Here is a 21,692-nt window from a genome sequence, read left to right on the forward strand (position 1 = left end):
ATATATATATATATATATATATATATATATATATATATATATATATATATACACACACACACACACACACCCTGTCCCTTATATCTCAGACTGTCCCTTATACAAAAGGTGAATCATATTGTGTTACATACCTATTGGTATACTACAAGAGGCATAGTAACGTGCACGTTATGAGGTATATTACTCCCGGTGTGGAGCAGTCGATTGATTACAAGATATAATCAACATCACCATACCATACACTGATCAAATACTGGAACAATCCTCAATCCAATCCAAAAATAAACAAATTAATTGGTAACAAACCCATGATAACCTACAGGAAATCCAGGTCCCTTAAAGATCACCTGGTCACAAGCCACTTTCAGAACACACAAACTAAGACAATTCAGGGCACATTTAGGTGCAGCCATTGCAACCAATGTGCCTGGATTAAAGAATCGATAACCACTATTTTCCCAAATGGCCAATACCACAAACCACAGCAATATATGAACATATCCACTCTATACCAACAGGTAAAATCACAACACCAATCACAACAATGTTACCACGTAGGAACAAAGCATAATTTTGACAAAGTCCTATATTTTTATGGTTTGGAACAAATTTCCCCAAATCCCTGTGGGGGCGATTAAGATAAAAAAAAAACTCCTCTAAACAGGGACCGAAGGGTTAATCTCCTTAAAAGCCACACAAGTGCCAGGTTAATCCTTTTTTATGGGTAAATTCATTGTTACTATAACTCCATCTTTGCCTGGGGTGCAAACAGAATATTATTACAGCATGCCGAATGTGTACACACCCAACCTTCACTAACCAACTTTGATGAACATACAGTTAGGTGCATAAATATTTTGACACAGGAAATTTTTTTCTAATTTTGGTTCTGTACATTACCACAATTTTAAATGAAACAACTCAGATGCAGTTGAACTGCAAACTTTCAGCTTTATTCAGTGGGTTGAACAAAAAGATTGCCTAAAAATGTGAGGAACTAAAGCCTGATTTTCACTATCACTTCATTTCAGGGGCTCAAAAGTAATTGGACAAATTAAAAAGCTGAAAATGAAATGTTTATTTCTAATACTTAGTTGAAAACCCTTTGCTGTCAATGACAGCCTGTAGTTTTGAACTCATGGACATCAACAGATGCTGGGTTTCCGCCTTTTTAATTTTTAATATTTTTTATTTATTTTTCAAACAACAAAGGAATTAATAAACCATCAATTACAACATAACAGAAAATATCAACACAGGTTAATCAGTATACCACATACTAACAAATAAACAATACTGAGATACAGACATTAACTCAACAATATATAATTATCGTGCAATTACATTCAAATAAACAAAGTCCTACAATAGAAGATACATTAGGAGACCATCATAATTCTGTGGGTTTCCTCCTTTCTAATGCTCTGCCAGGCCTTTACTGCAGTGGCTTTCAGTTGCTGTTTGTGGGCCTTTCTGTCCAAAGTTTAGTCTTCAACAAGTGAAATGCATGGTCAATTGGGTTCAGTTCTTTGCAATAATAATCTTCTGGGCTGCTTTGACTGTATGTTTTGGGTCATTGTCCACCTGTATTATGAAATGATGTACCAAACTGTAGATTTGCCACTCCTAGTATTGTAGCAATTTCTCAAATGGGTTTTTTTCCGATTTTGCAGCTTAAGGATGGCTTGTTTCACCTGCATGGAGACCCCCTTTGACCGCATGTTGTCTGTTCATAGTAAAATCTTCCACATATAGGCAACCGCCCCTCAAATCAACTCCAGGTCTTTTATTTGCCTAATTGATAATAACATAACGAAGGAATTGCCTACACCAGTCCATGAAATAGCCTTTGACTCAATTGTTCAATTACTTTTGAGCCCCTGAAATGAAGTGAATGCGTAAAATAAAAGGCTTTAGTTCCTCACATTTTTATGCAATCTTTTTGTTCAACCCACTGAATTAAAGCTGAAAGTCTGCAGTTCAACTGCATTTAGGTTGTTTCATTTAAAATTAATTGTAGTAATGTACAGAACCAAAATTAGAAAAAAGTTGTCTCTGTACAAATATTTATGGACCTAACTGTATATCAAACAATACTGTATATTTTATTTTTTAACTTGTTCCCTAAACTGTTTGCGTGACTAGCTATTATTTGTGCATGAACATATATGCGCTAGGATATGGTTAAATATTAAAAGATATTTATGCAGATACTATTCATATTCAACAATTACCATACTGTCGGCTTCATGCCAAAAGTCATCAAATACAGGTAGGATAGTCATGTCAACGTTGAAATGGTATCCCTTGTCCCCTCTTTTCTATTTCCAACCTACCTTACCCTGGTATCTGTTTACCAAAGTTTCAACTTTAAAAGTTTTGATGATACCAAAAAAAATCATGATACCATAAAAAGTTTTTAAAATAAACTATATTGCTTCTTTTTATTTGTTATCATTATGATAAAATTTCCATTGTACTTTTTCAACTGCTTCAATGCAAAGCAAAAAGGAAAATAAAGATCTTTGAAAAAAGTATGCTGTTACACTGGCTTGGACCTGTAATGACAGAGAAAGATGAGGTCAAGGTAAAAATGGTTGTATCTGCACAATTCCTGGTCCCTGGTTATAGAAAAACAACCAACAATAAAACAACCAACATGCTTTAAAGAATAAATGCACTTTTTAACAAAGAGCAGTTATCTTGTTTGGTCCCATTACCTCACCTACATTAACCCACTCTTCTAATTTACAAAAGTACACTTACTACTAAGATTCTGATGACTAACAGTTACACCTATGTTTCCATTTCAGTGCTGCAGTAAACACACTTGTACATTACAGCCCGTAGACTTCACTAGATCTAGTACAGTTTTAGGCAGAACTGTCTATCAGCCTAACACAAGTCTAAAAAGATTGTAATGTACAGACTTTCCTGCTGTGCCAGGACAGCCCATAACAACCCCTCCTGACAAAAATAATTATTTTTCTACTTCAGTCAAAGAAATCTTTTGAGATGTCTAAGAGCTGTCAAAATAAGGGGTGTGTGTGCAAAGCAAAACTATTAAAAAATTAGGCCTGCATTCAGTTTAAAGAGCTGGCTAAAGGACCTTAAAATTGAAGCTGGCATTTTATAAGGTCGAAACATCCAACCGGTAGAACTTTGAGAATATTTGAACAGAAGACCAGATGGTTATGTTGTTGGATGCTGAAAAACCAGAGCAGCCCTCCCCAATGGAGAAGTGTGCCCCAAGAATGTGTGAAACCTAACACTTGCGACCATAAGCTGAATAATGGTATAGTATGCGTAAGTCACCTAGAGATGGTGAAATGAGAAGCAAGTGCACCGTTTTATGTCTAACTGGGAACAGTTATGTCTAACTGGGTGAGTGTAGACATAGGAATGTCTCTAATAGGTTAATTGATTTCTGAAGCACATAAAGAAACAGATTTGGAACCTGCTGGGGAATAAAGAACACTTTAAGATGAAGAGGTTCCAGTTTAAAAAGGCTCAGCATCAACCCAAACGTCTTTAACATTTGGACATTGACAGACATGTTGTCTGACAAAGCTATTGCTGTCTATTTTCTAAACAGATTTTTTAGGTATCCCACAATTATTATGCCACCAAAATGCAAGAGGGCTAATACTGGGGACTGCACCTTGGTGAATACTGCAGACGAGGCTGAAGAGCAAAGCTACAAAGGGTGGTGTAGAGGTCCCATAGCAAGAGCACAGGAATTGCTAGTGTACTAGAAATAAATAGATAAGTATATTTGATGTGCAAAGAAAGAGAGATGATAATAGATCTCCTGGATTCAAATCAAAAGTTTGGGCCAAACATTTACATCCTTGAGGTTAAAGGAAGGGGCAGCTAGTGAAACGCTTGTCTGAAGCCCTAAGATTCCACCTGCTGCATCCAAGCTTCGAAGATGCACGCTATCCAAGAATATGAAATGATAAATACATCCTGGAAAGAGGGGAAGCAAACGCAGGCTTGTCTGAGGATTAGCTGACTTTGAGTGCCAGACCTTCTGGGGGGATATGGCACCAAATTTGCAGGATCTTGAGAAGAAGGTCAAGGTGGTAGAGAAACAAAAATAATGTTTTTATTACTGAGAGAGAAAGAAGACTTTGTATTTTGCTCCTTAGGCTACTTCTATTGAGGAAGATAGGTGATATTGTAGGAGCTGGTCTGAAGAGTCTTTGTTTCTCAGAAAGCGTGAAGATCAAAAGTTTTTTTTTTTTAAAGGCTTCACAGCTGGCACTTTAGCTGAACTGCCTTATAATTTGTAACTACAAGAAAAAGTGAGAGATGAGAAAGGAGACTCCCAGCAAAATGTCACAGCTGAAATTCAATCCTACAGCCATTTGCTGCAAGTGTTCAATCAAAGCAGTGGAAAGGATTCTTTTAATGCATTTGGACTTGTCAAAAATAGTTAAACTAAGTAAAGCTGTAGATAGGATTGGGTGAAAGAAGGAATCTGCCAAGCAAGGATTGCAGAGGTGCTCAAAACATTGATCGCGAACTAACAGTCGATTGCAAAGGCAACCCGAGTCGATCGCAGAGCCCTGCCTTACCCCTCCCTGCTGTTTACCAGCAGCCCAGCTGCTACGTCTATAGGGATGCTGGGGATGTCGTTCTGTGTGAGAAGGCTCGTGTAACAGTGGGGAGTGAGGAGGGAGGCAGAGAGGGCAGAAGGGCAGTCTGAGGTGAGCAGTGATGGGCGGTTTCTTGTGCAGCAGGTCATTCTCCTATGACAGGTCACTATAGTCCTGTAGTGGAATGTCTGTGCAATGTTCTGCCATTTAATGTCTCATTAGCCTCAGTCACTTCTGTGTCATACTGTGTGTGTGAATATATATATATATATATATATATATATATATATATATATACACATATTTATATATATATATTTATTTAGTTTATTGATAAGTTTAGCATTTTTATTGTTGGCTTGGTCATTTAAAGAGTAGCTCGCGAGCCAAAAAGGTGTGGGCACTCCTGCTCTAGAGGAAATTCTCTAGAAAGGGGTTTTAACTGCGTATTGGTTGGGTTTTTTTTAAAAAAAAGGGCGCATCCCCCCTCAGCATATTAATCTCCTTGTTCAGGTGGAGTATGACCATTTGAAATGGACCACAAGTTCCTCACAAAATGGATACAAAGCTAAGTTGCGCTTTGGGTGAGCAAACAACTTATCAGGATGCTTTCAATCTCTATTCTTTGCAGCTTTTAAAGATTCAAAATTAGAAATTCCACTGGTAGAAGCAACAGGCTAAACCTCTTCTTTAAAGTGGTGTGTATTGAATCAATATGAACCAGGAACATTCGATTGCCTCAAAGGATCAGGAAGGATTATTTTTCCCCTGTTGAAGCAAATTGAACCAGGCTTTATAAGGTTTTTCTTTTTGCCTTTCTCTGCATCAACTACGTCTATAGGAATTCGATCTGATAAAGGTTTATTTCCTTAAACCTGGTTGAATTTGATGTCTTTTTTTCTATGTAACTATGTAACTGATATGGTCTCCATAAATGTGGGAGTAATACCAGGGACGTCAACTCCATAGGGGAAACCACACCTAGGGGCCAAGGACTTAAACAATTTAGAACTGGAGTCTTTGCAGCTGCTCATGAGCTAGTAAGATCATGGGTAAATCAAACTAGTCTGTAGAGTGTGTGGGAATTTGTTTGTGGTCTCTGCATTCAGATTCAGCAAATAACTTGGAGATTTGAGTCCTAAGGTTTTTCAAGATTGTGTTAAAAACCTCAGCTGAAAAAGCAGAGGAACCACAAAAGTACACTGCAGGCAACCGTGGAGCCATTAGAACAGAGTAAGCTGGGGACAACTGGTATAGTTATGTTAGACTTTTTCTCCTTCCATGTCTGGATTTGGGTATGTTGTGACCCTGTGATGGTAAGGGAAATATACAGGTTACAGTCCTCAAGTACTCAGAAAACCCAGAAAGATGGGAGCAGGTGGGGGTTGGATGAAAGGAGGTAATCAAAGTCACTGCAGGTTGGTAGCATGAACAGATCAAACATTTATCCAGCTCTTTGAAAGCAGAAACAGCAGCAGAAATATCCTATGCGCAATATGTTGGGGGGAAGGGGATGGCGTGCTCATTCATGACACTTAGATTTGAGTAAAGTGCCCCACTCAGAACTCCAATATTAAAGGACACTTACAGGCGATCCCTGTACAAAATTTCCAGCAAACCTATGTGCCAGAAAGAGATGTCAGCATTGACCCCAGTCTAATGGCTTACAAGGGGAGGCTCAGCTGGGTGCAGTACATTGCATCAAAGAGGGCACGATTTGGCGTGAAGACCCAAATGCTGTGCAAATCCCCAACTGGCTACATCTGGAATACGGTACTGTACACTGGAAAAGGGACACAGTTCAACCCCAGATACAGCCATTATGGATTGGCAACATCTTCAGTGCTATCCCTCATTGAGCCATTGCTAGGTCAGGGCTATTGTGTCATAACTGACAACTTCTACACATCTCCTGAGCTTTACGAGTTCCTTCTGCAACACAGAACCGATGCCTATGGAACCGTTAGGGCTAACCGGCGCAACCTGCCAGCACTGTTTGCAAAAGGGAAGCTGAAGACAGGAGAATATGTTGCCTGGCAGAAAGGAAAGATGATGGCCCTAAGATGGCGTGACAAGAAAGATGTGTGCCTGATGAGTACTGTCCATGATGCCTCTACCGTTCTGGTACACACAAAATGTGGGAAATAAGTGATGAAGCCACAGGTGGTGATTGACTACAACACCATGGGAGCTGTCGACAGCTGACCAAGCCATGACATTCTACCCAGCGGTGAGGAAACAAAGGAAGTAATACAAGAAGATTTTCGGGCATCTTGTTGAGCAGTGCCTATGGAATGCCTACGTTCTGTACAAAAAAAATAGTCAGAGGCCTGAGAATCATTCAGACTTCATTTTGCATATATATAACTATAACTATATATATATATATATATATATATATATATATATATATATATATATATATATATATATATATATATATATATATATATATATTATATGAATATTTCTTTGGATTTGACAAAATAAAGCTATTTTGAATTAAATCCAATACAAAATTATTTGACTTTCCCGCTGATCCTCCTGACCGTACCGACGCATGTACCGATGTCACCATGAAAACCCATAGACCTCATCTCTGCACTTTGCGGCTGAAGATCGGAGGAGCAGGACGTGTCCCTAGGACCTGCAGGGACAGCGATGGAGCAAGGTGTTTTTTTTGTTTGTTTTTTTTTAGTTAAAAGCGACACCAAGTGTGTGACTCGGGATTACCGCTTTTTGCATGAAAAATCCACCCCGAGTCACATTTGGGATTACAGCAAGGGGGGTTAAACTAACCAGTCTGTAGTTACCTGGTAATGACTGCTTTCTTTCTGAAGATAGAAATCACATTGGCCTTACTCCAATCCATTTGTACCATGCTAGTGATTAAAGAGTCTCTAAAAATTAAAAATAATTGCTTTGAAATAACTGAACTCAGCTCTTTGAGGACATGTGGATGTAATCCATTGGGTCCTGGTGCTTTGTCAACCTTAATTTTGCCCAATTTTGAACCATTTAAGGAAGTGACATTGCTGATATGAATTTGGACTTGAGCATAAAAATGTTTTATTTTCCTTTATGTACATATGTCATGTGAAGAACAAAGCCAGGATTCAGCAATACCAACTAAGTCATAATGCTCTTCATTTATTAGGGATTCCTCCAACTGCTCTATTTTGTTTGCCAGACTTCTAGCATTGGAGAATAGGCTCTTTAAACCATTGCTGCATTTACCAGTGCTCCTTGCAAAAACCTTGTTTTTCAGTACTAATAGTACTGCCCAAACAAATATTTGTGTGTAACACGGGAAGCTCCTTATATTTATGAATACCCCCAACTATCCCTGACCTTTCTGCCAACCATAATTTAACTGTCCCCATCCCCTCTCTCCTAGTTTAAATATCCCTCCTCCATTTCCCCTAAATCTTTCCCCTAGCACAGCAGACACCCCTCCATTCAGGTGCAAACCATCTCTGGCATATAGGTTGTACCCGAAATGAAAAGTCAGCTCAGTGCTCTAAAAAGCCAAACCCTTTCCTACTGCACTAGAACCTAAGCCATGAGTTTACCCGTCTAAGCCTTTTCTGTGTTGCGCATGGCACAGGCAATATTCCAGAGAATAAAACCTTGGAGGTCATTTCCTTCAACTTGAAACCTAGTTCTTTAAACTGATTTTTAAGGATCCTCCATCCTTCTATCTATCTTGTCATTGGTTCCAACATGGACCAAGACAGCTGGGTAATGCCCAGCCCCTTCAAGCAATTTGTCCACTCATGGACAAAACCCTGGCACCAAGGAGACAGCAAACCAATCGGTTGAAGGGATCAGGGCTACAAACTATTCTATTTGTCCCCCTGATCCTAGGTTTCCCTATGACAACCAATTGTCTATGCCTTTCAGCATTGCCTTCCCCACCCCTACTAGATGGGCTGCTCTCCCAGCTATTAGGGGTAGCAGTAACATCTAGATATGCCACCACTGGGTCTGCCACCTGCACATCTTCACATGCTAATTTGTTAGGGTGCTCAAACACAGGGCTGGCCTTTCATTTTCTGGGTGCCACTACCACTCCCTCTAACTACAGTAACCCAACTCCCTATATGTTAATCCTAATAAACCTCTCTACCCTCCACATCTAAGCCATTAACTACCTACTCAGTGAGCAGGAGACACTTGTGGTGATCCAGTGATTTCAGTGTTGCAATGTGCCTCTCCAGCTCTCTAATGCCAGATACCAGAAGAGTGACTTGCTCACATCTGTCACAGCGGTACTCACCTAGGAGCTATTGCTCCATTTGTGCGTAAAAATGGCAGGCTGTGCACTGAACAAAATCTTCCACCTTGCTGCCACTCACTTTCCTAGTTATGTTTATTGTCAATGTTTATTGCTTTCAAGGAGTTATAAAAGTTTACTTACAATCTGTAGTTACTATAAGGATTCAACTCCCAATTCTCGATCGCCTAGGCTATTGAGAATGAATGGGAGTGGCAAAGCCTTCGGGGATACCTACGTCACGCATCCTGGGAGGCTCTTGGATGCTCCCTCTACGCATGGCCGAGCATACGCAGTGAGATCAGCAGGTTTTTTTCACCCATTTACATCATCCAATCTCACGCCTGGGTCAGGTGACATAGTAAGAAGAACCAAGAAGAACAGCAGAAGATGGCTGGGCCTGGAGTGCCGGCCCAAAGGTGGATACCGGGACAACGCGGGACCTGATGGAAGAGACCTCCGCACCAACTAGGGACATCTCTCCTAACATCTCCTAACTATACAATATCAGAAAACTGTGTTTTTTAACTCAACTTGATTCCAAGCCACTAGTTTTCGATTTTGTTATCTTGCAGCCTGATGCTGCAATCGTTTACATTCTTTTTTCCCCTCTATAATCTACAGTCAGTTCCCCATAAAGTGAAAACAGATTTTTAGACAATTTTGTAAATGTATTTGGAAAAAAAATGAAATAGCACATTTACATAAGTATTCAGACTCTACTTAGTATTTTGGCAGCAATTACAGCCTAAAGTCTTTTTTCCACTCTTCTTAGCAAAATCTCTCAAACTGAGTCAGCTTGGATGGGAACAGTTAATGGGCAGACATCTTCTGGTCTCCCCGCAGACGTTCAATAAGGTTCAAGTCAGGGCTCTGGCTGGGCCACTCCAGGATATTCGCAGTTGTCCCTAAGTTACTCCTATTTTGTCTTGCGGTGTGTTTGGGTCATTGTCATGTTGGAAGGTGAACCTTCGGCACAGTCTGAGGTCCAGAGGACTGTGGAACAGGTTTTCATTGAGGATCTCTCTGTATTTTGTTCCATTCTGCTTTCCCTTAACCCTGACCAATGTCCCTGCTGCTGAAAAACATCCCCACGGCATGATGCTGCCACCCCCATGCTTTACTATTGTGATAGTATTCAGAAGGTGATGAGTAGTGCTGGTTTTACTCCAGACTTAACATGTAGAATTGAGGCATGTTTAATCTTAATTTCATCAGACCCCAGAACCCCAGAATCTTGTTCCTCACAATTTAAGAGTCATTCAGGTGCTCTTTTGCAATCTTCAAGCTGACTTTCATGTGAGGAGAGACTTACGTCCAGCCACTCTGCCATAAAGCTCAGATCAGTGGAGAGCTGCAGTTATGGTTGTCCTTCTAGAACTTAGTCCCATCTCCAAATAGGATGTCTGGAGCTCAGTCAGAGTTGCCATAGGATCCATGGTCTCCTCTCACATGATGACTCTTCTACCTCGATTTCCCAGTAAATCACAGGGTTTCGTGAAGAAAGACAGGTACATTTGCCCCAGATACAGGTTATACACAGAGTATTTTTCTGTTTAGTCCGTTTTCCTTTTAACCTGAAGATGGGGTTGAAGAAGCAGGCTTAATGACCATGAGCTTCTTGGGCAGGTGGGGGAGTTAAAGAGGCCTGAGTATGATCAGGTGTAACTGTCTCACCTGAAATGCATCCTGGAAATTAGGCTGGGGAGATTGGGCTGCCAATTCCTGTGTCTCTGTCTTGGCTGGTAAGCTGGGAGAAGGTCCAAGGTGAACTGAGTAAAGACACAGACTTTTTGTTGCAAAAGACGTATGGTTAGGGCCTTAGAGTCCTGCACAGCACTAGGTTGGGCTGGATTGCTAGTTAAGGGAACTAACAGTGAGTTAGTGGCCAAGTGGCCAGGCTTTATTTCTGCTGTTTGTATTATTTGCCTGTTTTTGTGTGGAAATAGTGTTAAGTGAATAAAACCCATGATGCACTTTAAACCTGCTGGCCCTGTTTCCTATTTGAAAACACCACCCGTTGCTACGGGCGATCTATCTATGTATATATATATATATATATATATATATATATATATATATATATATATATATATATATATACACACACACACACACACACATATATACCGTATTTTCCGGCGTATAAGACGACTGGGCGTATAAGACGACCCCCAGCTTTTTCAGTTAAAATATAGAGTTTGTTCCATTTTCCATGTTCCGCCGGCTGACCCGAACTCGGATCTTCTCCCCGTTCAGGGGATTGGTAAGTACCCGGTGTATAAGACGACCCCCGACTTTGACATTTTTTGGGGTTAAAAAGTCATCTTATACACCGGAAAATACGGTATATATATATATATATATATATATATATATATACACACACATATTTACATATACACGTTTGTGTGTTACAAGTCTAGAAATTAATTAATAAAAATCATCTGATTAACTGAGGCCTAAAACCAAAAAAAAGTTTTTTGCTGCATGAACTACAATGTCCTATAGTGGATAACTATCATTAATTTAAATATACATACACTTTTATTTATTAAGCTAACCTCTTGCTTTCCAGTTTTTAAAGAGAAGAAACTTACTATACCTCTAACATAATATCGTACACCAGCTCGAAAACAACTTCTTCTTGAGATAAGAATCCAGTCAAAGTATTTTCCATTAACAGAACAGGAATGTATTGCTATAACTGAAAAGATGTTAAGGAAGACAAAATTCATTAATGTAAACCTGTAAGACAAATAAATGTTTAGATTTATAAATAAAGTGTAAAATAAAGTATAAAATACTTCAGCTGGCTGATAAGAGTGTATCAACTATTTAAGGTGATCCCTGGATACAACAGTAACAAAATTAAAGTGTGCATCAGTTTTATGTGTTTTGGATTAACCTTTTTTTGTTTTCACAGTTATGATATTTATACATTTTAAGTTAGAATTATGAAGGCTTATTATCATGTTCATATGATGTACAACCATTTTTTCTATGGGGTAAAAGTCTCCTTTAACAAGCAGGTTATTTCCTTGCAGAAATCAGCAAATAATCACAGATGCCAAATTAGGAAAGGTCTAAATCAAAGTGCCACTCAAGTTGTGTAAATGGTTACGTGCCTTCTTTGTTACATTTCATATCATTAGTAAAATTAACACTTGGTTCATTAAGTTACAAACCATGAAAGAAAATGTGTCAACCTTTTTTTCATCATGGTAAAAAGCCATTTTTCTTACACCTTGTTGATATAATTATCTGCTGGTTTTCTGTATCAATTGATCTTCTCTTGCCTCTGTTGCTGTAATCAGGAAAAAAGGACACACACTTTTCACTAATCACTTACTGAAACTTCTTGAACAAACATTCAAGAGCGCTTGATATCATCTGGGACCACAATTAATTTCGAGCATGAGAAGGAGCAGCCAGAAGCCTCCTGGGATATGTGATGTGGGTATCAATGGAGGCTCTGTGCTCCCATTCTGTCTTTACCAAGGCGGTAAACACACAAGAGCAAGGGCTTCACCTTTTTTATTTTTAATTAAAAAAATGGTTAGAAAAAAAATAAAAAAATAATTTTTACTTTACATAAAAGGGTTGTCTATCCTTTTATATAAAGCAAAAATATTTTGGTGATAGGTCTGCTTTAAGGATTTCTCAACTGAAATGATGGATTTGTGTTAGACATAAATTATCCTCATGTTACTCTAATATCAATTCACAAAACCACAAACTACACTAAATGGACAAAAAAATCCACCTGAATTTAACTAAGCAAATAGATTAGAGTACAGGTGTCAAACACAAGGCCTGCAGGCCCAATCTGGCCTTTTTATGTGGCCTGTGGTGACTGTCCCGCATCAATGCGCCTGACATTTGCAGGCAGGAGGACCCAGTCCCAAAAAACTTGTTAGAAGCAGGGTGGTCAACGAAAGTGCCTGACTGCACTGCAGGCAGAAGGACCCCATTTCCTTTTCACACTCCTGCCGAGACCCGGCACTAAGCATGACTGTGCCAGAGTACCAATCCTTCTGCCAGTAGTATGCTGCTGCTGCTCCAGGTATGGAATCTCAGTGGGATGCTACATTAGCAATGTCTACAGACTCAGAGACATAGCCCTCCACCTCAGCACAGTCAGTGGCTCCACTCCCCCCACATAGACAGGCCAAGATGGCCAAGACAGGTCAGGAACCCCTACCTCATAAAAAGCTGCTAAGAACAAAAAAGCAATTACTCTCAAAATGTCCAACAAGAGAAAAGTTGATGCAGAAGGAGACTTAATGAAAGAATAATGTATATAATTATGCGAATATACGTTCATGCTTCACGAAGACAAAAATGTTCCTCTTTTCAGAACATGATTAATGCATAAGGATGGTGTGTGATATGGTGTCTCGGGGGAGGAAGGATAAATACTTTTACTAAGAATATGTATTTTAATAAAAATATTTATTATATTTATATTTATATCCCCATTTTAAATCCTGAAAGGCAGCCAATAACATTGGAAAATTGGCTCTTTTAAAATTCAGTGTTTTTATGTTCCCACTTTGTGCCACCCGTTTACAACTTACATTAAATTGGGGCTTCTATAAAATATACTGGATGTCCAAACAAAGGGTGCATAAAGAAAAGCTTCATTTTCCTACTTTTAGAAAAGACATCCCAGCATAATTTAAGATATTCATGTTTCTAGAAGTTCCTCTACTTACTAAAGGCATGTTAGAGAAAAATAATAGGAATAAATAAAATAAATAAATGTAACATAGCAACCTAGCTAGACCTTAATATCAGACAAAAGATAAGACATTCTTACCACTCCCACAAAAGATAACAATCTGTTTATTTTTTAGTGTAATCATGCATGGTAATTTACCAAACAACCTTGGCAACACAATTATTCTGAGAAAACAGCAGCAATCATGCTGGGAAAAGAATTAGGCAACAGATTCTCCCTTAAAATCAGGTGCCTAGATAGTGTAGGCTATAGTGTGTTAACTCACATATAAACAATTGGCTGGATTAGGCAATAATCATCTCACACCTATGCATTCCCTTTATTTTTTTAAAATCACAAAGGTACACAATATCTTAAGAATGATGTTTATTTTTTTGTAGTATTCATTAAATAAAATTTCTACCAACAACCAACATAATTACAAAGAGAACATATGAAGAATGAGTTTAAAGAGACCGGATAAAAACTGAAACCAGGCTTGTAGTGGAAATGCACTCCCGTTATCGTAGAAAGCTGAATGACATTGGAAAGTATTACAGGTGTCTGATCATCATTTTACAGAGAGTTTGACAAAAGAAACTATATGCCATTTAGATCTAGTTGCCCTATAAAATGCTAAATTATGTCAGATTATTCTGTAAGGTATCACATTTAAAAAAAAATACAAATCTTACAAGTCTATATTTTTATAGATGGTTAGATAATATGGAACAAACAGTTCTAATCTCTTTCCATTGAAGTCTGTAAAGACTAGTAGAGGCAGCAGATGCAACAGGGAACTTCTGATCACCGCAAGATAAACTGCCCCCCCCAACCTGCAGAATGAACAGACTCATTCATTCTAGTCTTATATATTTTTTGACAGATGTTTTTTTTAGAGTTAAAGCGTACTCACAAAACCAACTTTGGCTTATGGATAACATAAGCCAAAATTATATTCACCTGAATACTTTTTTTTAGCTTGCTTTTATCTTCACACCACACCCCCAGGTCTCTCCACCACCTAGGCGGAGAAGTGCAATCTGGGAAATGCCATCCGAGGTGGGAGTGTTTCTAATCTACACCCACTGCCCTAATTATGCAGATTTTCCTGGGACTCTCATGTCACTCAGTGCAACTGTTCTCTCCACAGCTGCTGAGCTTGTGAGCTCCATGCCGAGGGAGGGGGAGGCAGGGGCAGTGGGTGGAGGAGAAGTTCAGGAGAGGAAGAAAACGTAAACTTGCCAGTCACAAGCTGGCCACTTCTAAACACTTCAGAAATCCTTACGTATTGCATGGATACAAGATGACCCAGCCAGTGCCAACAGGGAAGACTGACATTTTAGTGCAGGTAATAATAGATTAATATTTGAAAGACTAGTTTTTGAGTATAGTTCCTCTTTTCAAAACCTTTTTAAAACATCTGAATTAACGCATGTCTGAACATGCCCTAATAAATTATTGTTATAGACAATAATAAATAAAATATACAAAAAAACTTTAAAAGGATACATCCATGAATAACAGGAACAGCAAATTTCTGGATCTTTGTGTGAAAAAAATAGATTAATTATTTCTGAATTATATTGATGTAGCCTAAAATACTGTCAAAGTAAGGCTTTTCTAATTTTTGTAATTTGATTTAATTAGGTACAATTATAGGGGCCTACAATCACTACCCATACTTGAGCTTTTCCAGTCAGAAAGTCTTGGAATTGTCTTTAGGAGCCTACTGCAACCAAAATGGTGTTGACTTATTATAGGAGTAATAATTATTAACGCAACACATAGATTGATCGCTCTCTTCACTTTGCAAAATGAACAAAACAAAATAAGGTAAATTCACTTTAAATACCTAAAAACGTGCAAACAAAAGATGACTGGTTAAGCAAAATTCATGAAGTAGAAGAAAACAAAAGTATGCAATGAGATGTCCAGAATAAAATACATAGTTACATAGTAACTCAGGTTAAAAAGAGAGACAAGTCTATCAACAACTTCTCAAAAACTGCTTCGTGCAGTGTAGCATTATTTCCTGCTTGGTTGTAAGCAGAAGAAGCTCACTAGAAAGGTTATTTAACTTAAAACATATTTTTGATTTCCCTTCGCTTTCCGGACTGCAGAAAATGGTTTCTAGAACTAAGAGAAGTGGTAAATGTCTCAGCAGTAACACAGACAGCATTAGAAATCTGACAAAAGTTCTAACCAGGGCCACCATCAGAAATTTCTGGTCCCTATAATACGTAAACTTCATAGCCCCCTCCCTTAAATGTTCCAGCATTGCAAATGTCAAGCTCTTTTAATAGTGGCCTGGTACAGAAGCACCCCATGACCCCCCCCCCCCTCTTCCCTTTCCCATGGCGGCCCTGATTCTAACCCTCACCCTTTCTATTTAAAACAAAAATATTTGAAGTTTTACGTTTGTACAGTTTTATTAACTATAGATACCATTACACAGGTCAACAAAAAATGAGTTTTGATAATCATCAGAAACCACAGCAAACTTTTCTAAATCAGTTTTTCAAGCAGATTTTAGATCTGTTTTCAATTTTTCCCTAACACATACAGTTCCTGAGTTATGAGTACTATATATGGTTAACATTATACGTGCATGTATTTTGTACTAAAACGTAAGCACCATCCCTCTGGTATGAATTAAGCACATTCTGAACTCCTTCCTTGTATGCAGGAGAGTTATGGTTGCCCAGGAAATTTTCACACAGCCACTTAAATGCATTCCAAGCTTCTAGCTCAGCTGCTGAGAGAGATTGAAAACATCATCCTGCAAAACAGACTTGATCTGTGGGCCTATAAATATCCCTTCCTTCATTGCTGCAGTGCTTATGTTTGGAAACTTCTCAGCAAGGTACTGAAAACCCATGAAGTTTGATTTACCCATGGCCTTTACAATGTTCTTCATCAAGCCTAACTTGATATGGAGAGGTGGCAGAAATATTTTATGGGGATCTCCTAGAGGCAGAAACTTGATACTGCTTGTACCGGGCTTATAGGTATCACTTGTAGCCAATTAGGCTTGACATAATGGTTTCCCGTAGATCAGCTGTCCCACAGGCATAAGAAAAAGCAATATTTTGTGAATCCTCCTTGCATTCCCATCAGCACGCCAATGACCTTTATATCCCCACAGATGTTCCACTGATGTGTTTTATACTGGATTGATTCAAGTAGTAACTTCATGTTGTCATGGGACTTCTTTAGGTTAACGGAATGAAATGGGCAATCCGTAAACTTGGTTTGGAATTACTATTATGCAGTAAGATTGCTTTCAAGCTTCTTTTGGAGGAATCAATGAAGATACACGATTCAGATGGAACATGTTCTTGTGACAAACTGGTATAAAGAGTGCATTTATATCATGGCAGTAGTAAAGTGAGCCATCCCTAGTGAAGAATGCTGTCAAGTTATAATTTTGTTTTCTGTAGTGAGTTACAGTTACACCCTTTGCAAGCAAGTGCTTTTGTTTAAGCCTTGAAACAATAAGTTCTGCTTTGTCTTTGGAGAGATATAGATCACGAACGAGATCATTCAGCTCTGCTTGTGTAAAGGTCTCTGGTTCTAAATCTTCATCGGCCAAGCAGTCAGGATCAGATGATTCAGGGTTGTAACTGGCTGCAATTTCAGGGCATTCCTCATCACCTTCTACAGAAGCAAGTCCATCCTGTGACAGGACCGGCAATGAATCATCATAGGAACAGGTATAATTGCAGAATCGAGGCTGGGATATACAATTTTGTGTTTTGTTTTACCTGAGAATTTACTTTTGACGCGGAAAAAATAGCCGTCGATTAGATGGTCTTGTGGTTCTCTCCACACCATCGGGATTGCAAATGGCATTGCTGCTTTACGCCGATTTAGCCAGTCACGCAGTCTGTTGGAACAACTGGTAAAGAAAACATGTGGAGCCCAAGATTTATCCGGGTCACCAAGTGGAAATTAAGTGAAATAAAATTTGTATATCTTTTTAAGTGCTGTCGTAATTTTGCAACGTTGTGCTGCTTTCCTTGTGAATGAACCACACACCTAACAGAAACTGTCTGGATCATTAAGGCAATTTCTAGACTTGATGTCAAATGAAATCAATCGCAGTTAGTGTGATCTCTAACCTTAAAAAAAGGAAAACTGTAGTTAAATGTTGTAATATGTTAAGGCTATTTATAATGAATTTCACACAATATATAATTAGCTGCATCACAAAATCTAGGCGTGCTAGAGAAAAACTGAAGACAGATTTGAAATCTGCATCAAACAATACTAATACTACCACCTAAAATTATATCTGATGAAAATGACATGTTGACCTTACCAAGCTGGACTAATTGAAATAATAAAACTGAATTACCTCAGGTTGTGCAGAAAACTCTCTCAGTAAATGTCCATTCCAAACAAACCTCTGATCAGCCTGCAAAAAAAAAAAGGAAGAAAAAACAATATTTGAAAAACCTGAAAAATTGCAACACTAAACAGAGGTTTTATGCTTTTGATCTTGTGAGCAGAAGTGGAGGATACATTTTCTACCGTAAAATTTTTTTACCATTGCTCTTTATTGTATCCATCCCCATAATAAAAAAAAAAAAAAAAAAAAAAAAAAAAAAAACAAGAAGACATTCTGCTTTAAAACCTGTTGCTTTGTTTCAAAAACAAGTTTAACTTACAGGTATATGTGTAAACCCCAGCAAATGTGTGGCTGAAGCTCAATACAGGCTGCCAGGACCTGCTTTAGAGGGGAAAAACTTCCTTCACAAGTTGTAGAAGTCTATGGGAGGATCTGGGAGTTTTCTCCACAGAAGAAGCTCACTAAAAAGGTTATATAACTTAAACACTTAAATTACTAATGCAAAAGCAAGGATTTTTGACCTGGAAGATGATCTGTTTGCCAATAAAATCCAATTATCTTCCTACAGAAACAATCTCCGAATGATAGGAATAGCTGAAGCAGTGAAGCCCTCACAACTTGCGGATTTATGTGCTAACACTTTACCATCTCTGTTAGGCCTGGAGCATGAATGTAAAGTGGAACGGGCATCCCATTTGGGTCCACCCCGTAAGGATACACCATCTCCCAGGCCAGTCATAGCAGGCAATTTGGATTATAATGATAATAAATTTTACAATTTGTTTTTTGTTTGTATCCTTTTATTTTCAGCAGCCTGTATTGTATTTATCTTTTCTACTTTTTTTGTAAATGTTTTATCGTGCTCAGAGTCAACTAATGTCGAATAACACCTGGAACAAATAGGTCCCCTCCTATTTTGCTGGGAGGGTACCCATCCGACCCCTTTGAAACCCACCGGATACTCGAATGTTTATTACACAACATATTCACTATATGTGAAAAGAGTGCTGAATTGAAATTAAGATCACCTACTGCTATACTAATGTGGTGTGTGTTGACCCCCTTCAGGTCCCAAAACTGCTTCATGTCACCACAAGGGATATCTCCCTATAACTTTTTTATTACCCGTTTATAGTGTCGTTACCCGTTTAGTGTCTTTGAACGTGAAGGGGCTGATATCTTCTAACAAGTGGATGCAAATTCTGCGTCAATAGAAAAGACTTAATGTGGATATAATGATGATCCAAGAAACACACTTAGAGAGTGCTGATTTCCATTGCATGCGAATGTGGTGAGTGTGTGAAGACTTTAATTCACAAGTTGTGGGTCGAAAAGCAGTAGTACTTATATTGTTGCATAGACATTTTCAAAAGGCAGTTTGGAACTTGAATTTCATGATAAACCTTTACATTTGTACAATATCTATGCGCCAAACTACCCTACGTTTTCCTTTTTTTATGCAATAACTAAAAAGATTGCCGAGATCCAAGCCTCTAAAAAAATTATGGGAGGGGATTTTAATATGGTCAAATGTGCAAGGGACGATAGGATAGCTTAAGAAAATTAAGACTAAAAAACTCTCAAGAGCCCTATTCCCATACACATTTAAACGATTTTGTTCACGCTATGCAATTACATGATGCGTGGCAACAAATGTACCCACTGGAAAAACAATATACTTTTTATTCTAGTCTCCATGCTTCACAGGCGAGATTGAATTATCTATTGGAAGCTGCCAATTGTGATTTCACGATACTTAACCTATTCAAGGCAATCCACAGTTTCCACAAAGCATGGGACATAAGGCATTCCCATTTATTGAAAGCCAAAGGCATACATTTTCTTTATGATTTGCTCAAACTAGATTTTTCTGGGACAAAGAAAGGAGAACCTGAGGAATAGCAATAGAAAATTCAGTAAGGGGAATTTTAGGACCAACATTCCTTAACTTAACAAATTTGTATAAAAAAAACTATAAACTTTAAGTTAAAGTGAAGTTAAGTGATGTTAAATAAGAAGAAGAGTACTGTGTTCTCTGTGAACATGGGTACTGGGAACACTGTGAACAACCAATCTTTACTGATAGAAATGAAGTTCTAAGATGCTGCTGCTTTTGCCGGTGCTTACCTGTTCCAGGTGAGGCTGTTTGTGCTGCAGGGATAAGGTATTTCTGTCCTCATCTCCTTCTGTCTTTCTCCCCCCCTTCCTTCCTGAAGAAGCAGCATTATCCGTGAAATGTGTCGAAAGGCTGTGGGGTATGCCCTTTGGGTTGGTTAGCCCAGGCAGAATAATCCTGTTCCTATATGTTGCATATTTTTAAATATGTTTTAATGTAAATATTGTTATATTAAAACCAATAAAGTTATAGTTTTTTTTTATACAAATTTGTTGAGGTAAGGAATGTTGGGCCAAAAAGTCCCCTTACTAAGCTAACCCTCGGGTTCTTCTTTCTTTGTGGTTATAACTTGAAAAAATATAATGGAATGTGGCCATAGGCTAATTAGGAGGTAGGCTGAATTTGAATCGATTTATAGATTTTTCTGGGATTTTAAATCCACAACTTTAAAAAGCAAATGTTCTCTGCCAGATTTGACTGTACACCCCATCTATGAATGCATCCATACTTATTGACATCTCTCCTGTGCCCTCAGTACACGAAAGGTTACAATGTCTTTGCATAGCAGCGCATTGCGTTTACTTGACATCACATAACCCGTGTAATGCTTTGTGTGCTGGAATGGGTTGGTGTGCACATAACCTGTGTAATGCTTGGTGTGCTGGAATGGGTTGGTGTGCAGAGTTCTGCTCTCTATGGCCTGTGTTTGTGCTATATGAGAGGACAGGAGAGACATGGCACTCATTGTACTGGATTGTCAGGGAGAAATTTGTATTGGCTGTTGTCCATAGGAACCAACCTGGATTCCTGCTAATGGGAAAATGAGAGCTTGTACGGATTATCGAGGTCTGCAGGCCTCCTGTGTATGGGAAATGTGCACTTCACCTTCACTTCATCCTATGTATGCAAATTCCCCAAGAAGTAGGTCCAAGGCATGTACAACAATGAAGGTGAATAAAAAGGTAGAAAATGCACTCAAATGCCTTTTTCAGAGCAGGTCAAAAGCTGGGGGTCAGGAACCCCAGCTGAGAATCACTGCCGTAGATTGTAGATTCAGGGAATATCCAGTTCTTTAACTAATAGTGTTAGCTATTTTTGGGATAGGGATAGATTTGTAATGGGTGCTTCATTTTTATTTAAATTTTGTGTTTTTGTGGACTCCAAGTCTTGAACTCCCAAAGATTAGTACAGCAAAAAAAGCAAAACAGATAGTGGAAGATCATTCCAAGAGGCCCGGACAGAGTCATTTGGAGTGGTTGAATGCAATGGGAAAGCGTTATGTATTCAGTGTAATGAAAGTGATGTGTGCACTTTGACAAAAACCACAAAAGTGCTTTCAAACTTGGTGGAACAGAAAAAAAGAGTTTCTTGAATGGAAATTGAGAAAATATCATTCCCAGTCCCTCTCTGATTGGGATATTACCGTATTTTTCGGGGTATAACACGCACTTTTTCTTCCCCAAAACTGGGGGGGAAAAGTGGGTGCGTCCTATACGGCAAATGCAAGTTTTAAAAATAATTAAAACCGGTAACATACTTACCCGATACCGCGATCCCGCGTGCTTCTCGTCTTCTCTCCTCTCCTCCTGGCTGCAGTGCGTGTCTCCGCCTTCCTGCAGACC

The 21,692-nt window shown here is 38.7% G+C and overlaps 1 protein-coding gene across 1 annotated transcript in view; it reads right to left on the minus strand.

Moving 5' to 3' along the window:
* The window catches only part of SACM1L (SAC1 like phosphatidylinositide phosphatase), a gene marked incomplete in the record, with an annotated part of 118,278 nt that overhangs the window by 48,293 nt on the left and 48,293 nt on the right, over positions 1 to 21,692 (minus strand). The window contains 3 exon segments of the mRNA XM_072412027.1: positions 11,478 to 11,584; positions 15,113 to 15,146; positions 17,961 to 18,020. Of these exon segments, the coding sequence (XP_072268128.1) occupies positions 11,478 to 11,584; positions 15,113 to 15,146; positions 17,961 to 18,020 (201 nt within the window).

This window comes from Pyxicephalus adspersus, chromosome 5 (genome assembly GCF_032062135.1).
Source record: "Pyxicephalus adspersus chromosome 5, UCB_Pads_2.0, whole genome shotgun sequence".
NCBI classification, from domain to species: Eukaryota; Metazoa; Chordata; class Amphibia; order Anura; family Pyxicephalidae; genus Pyxicephalus; species Pyxicephalus adspersus.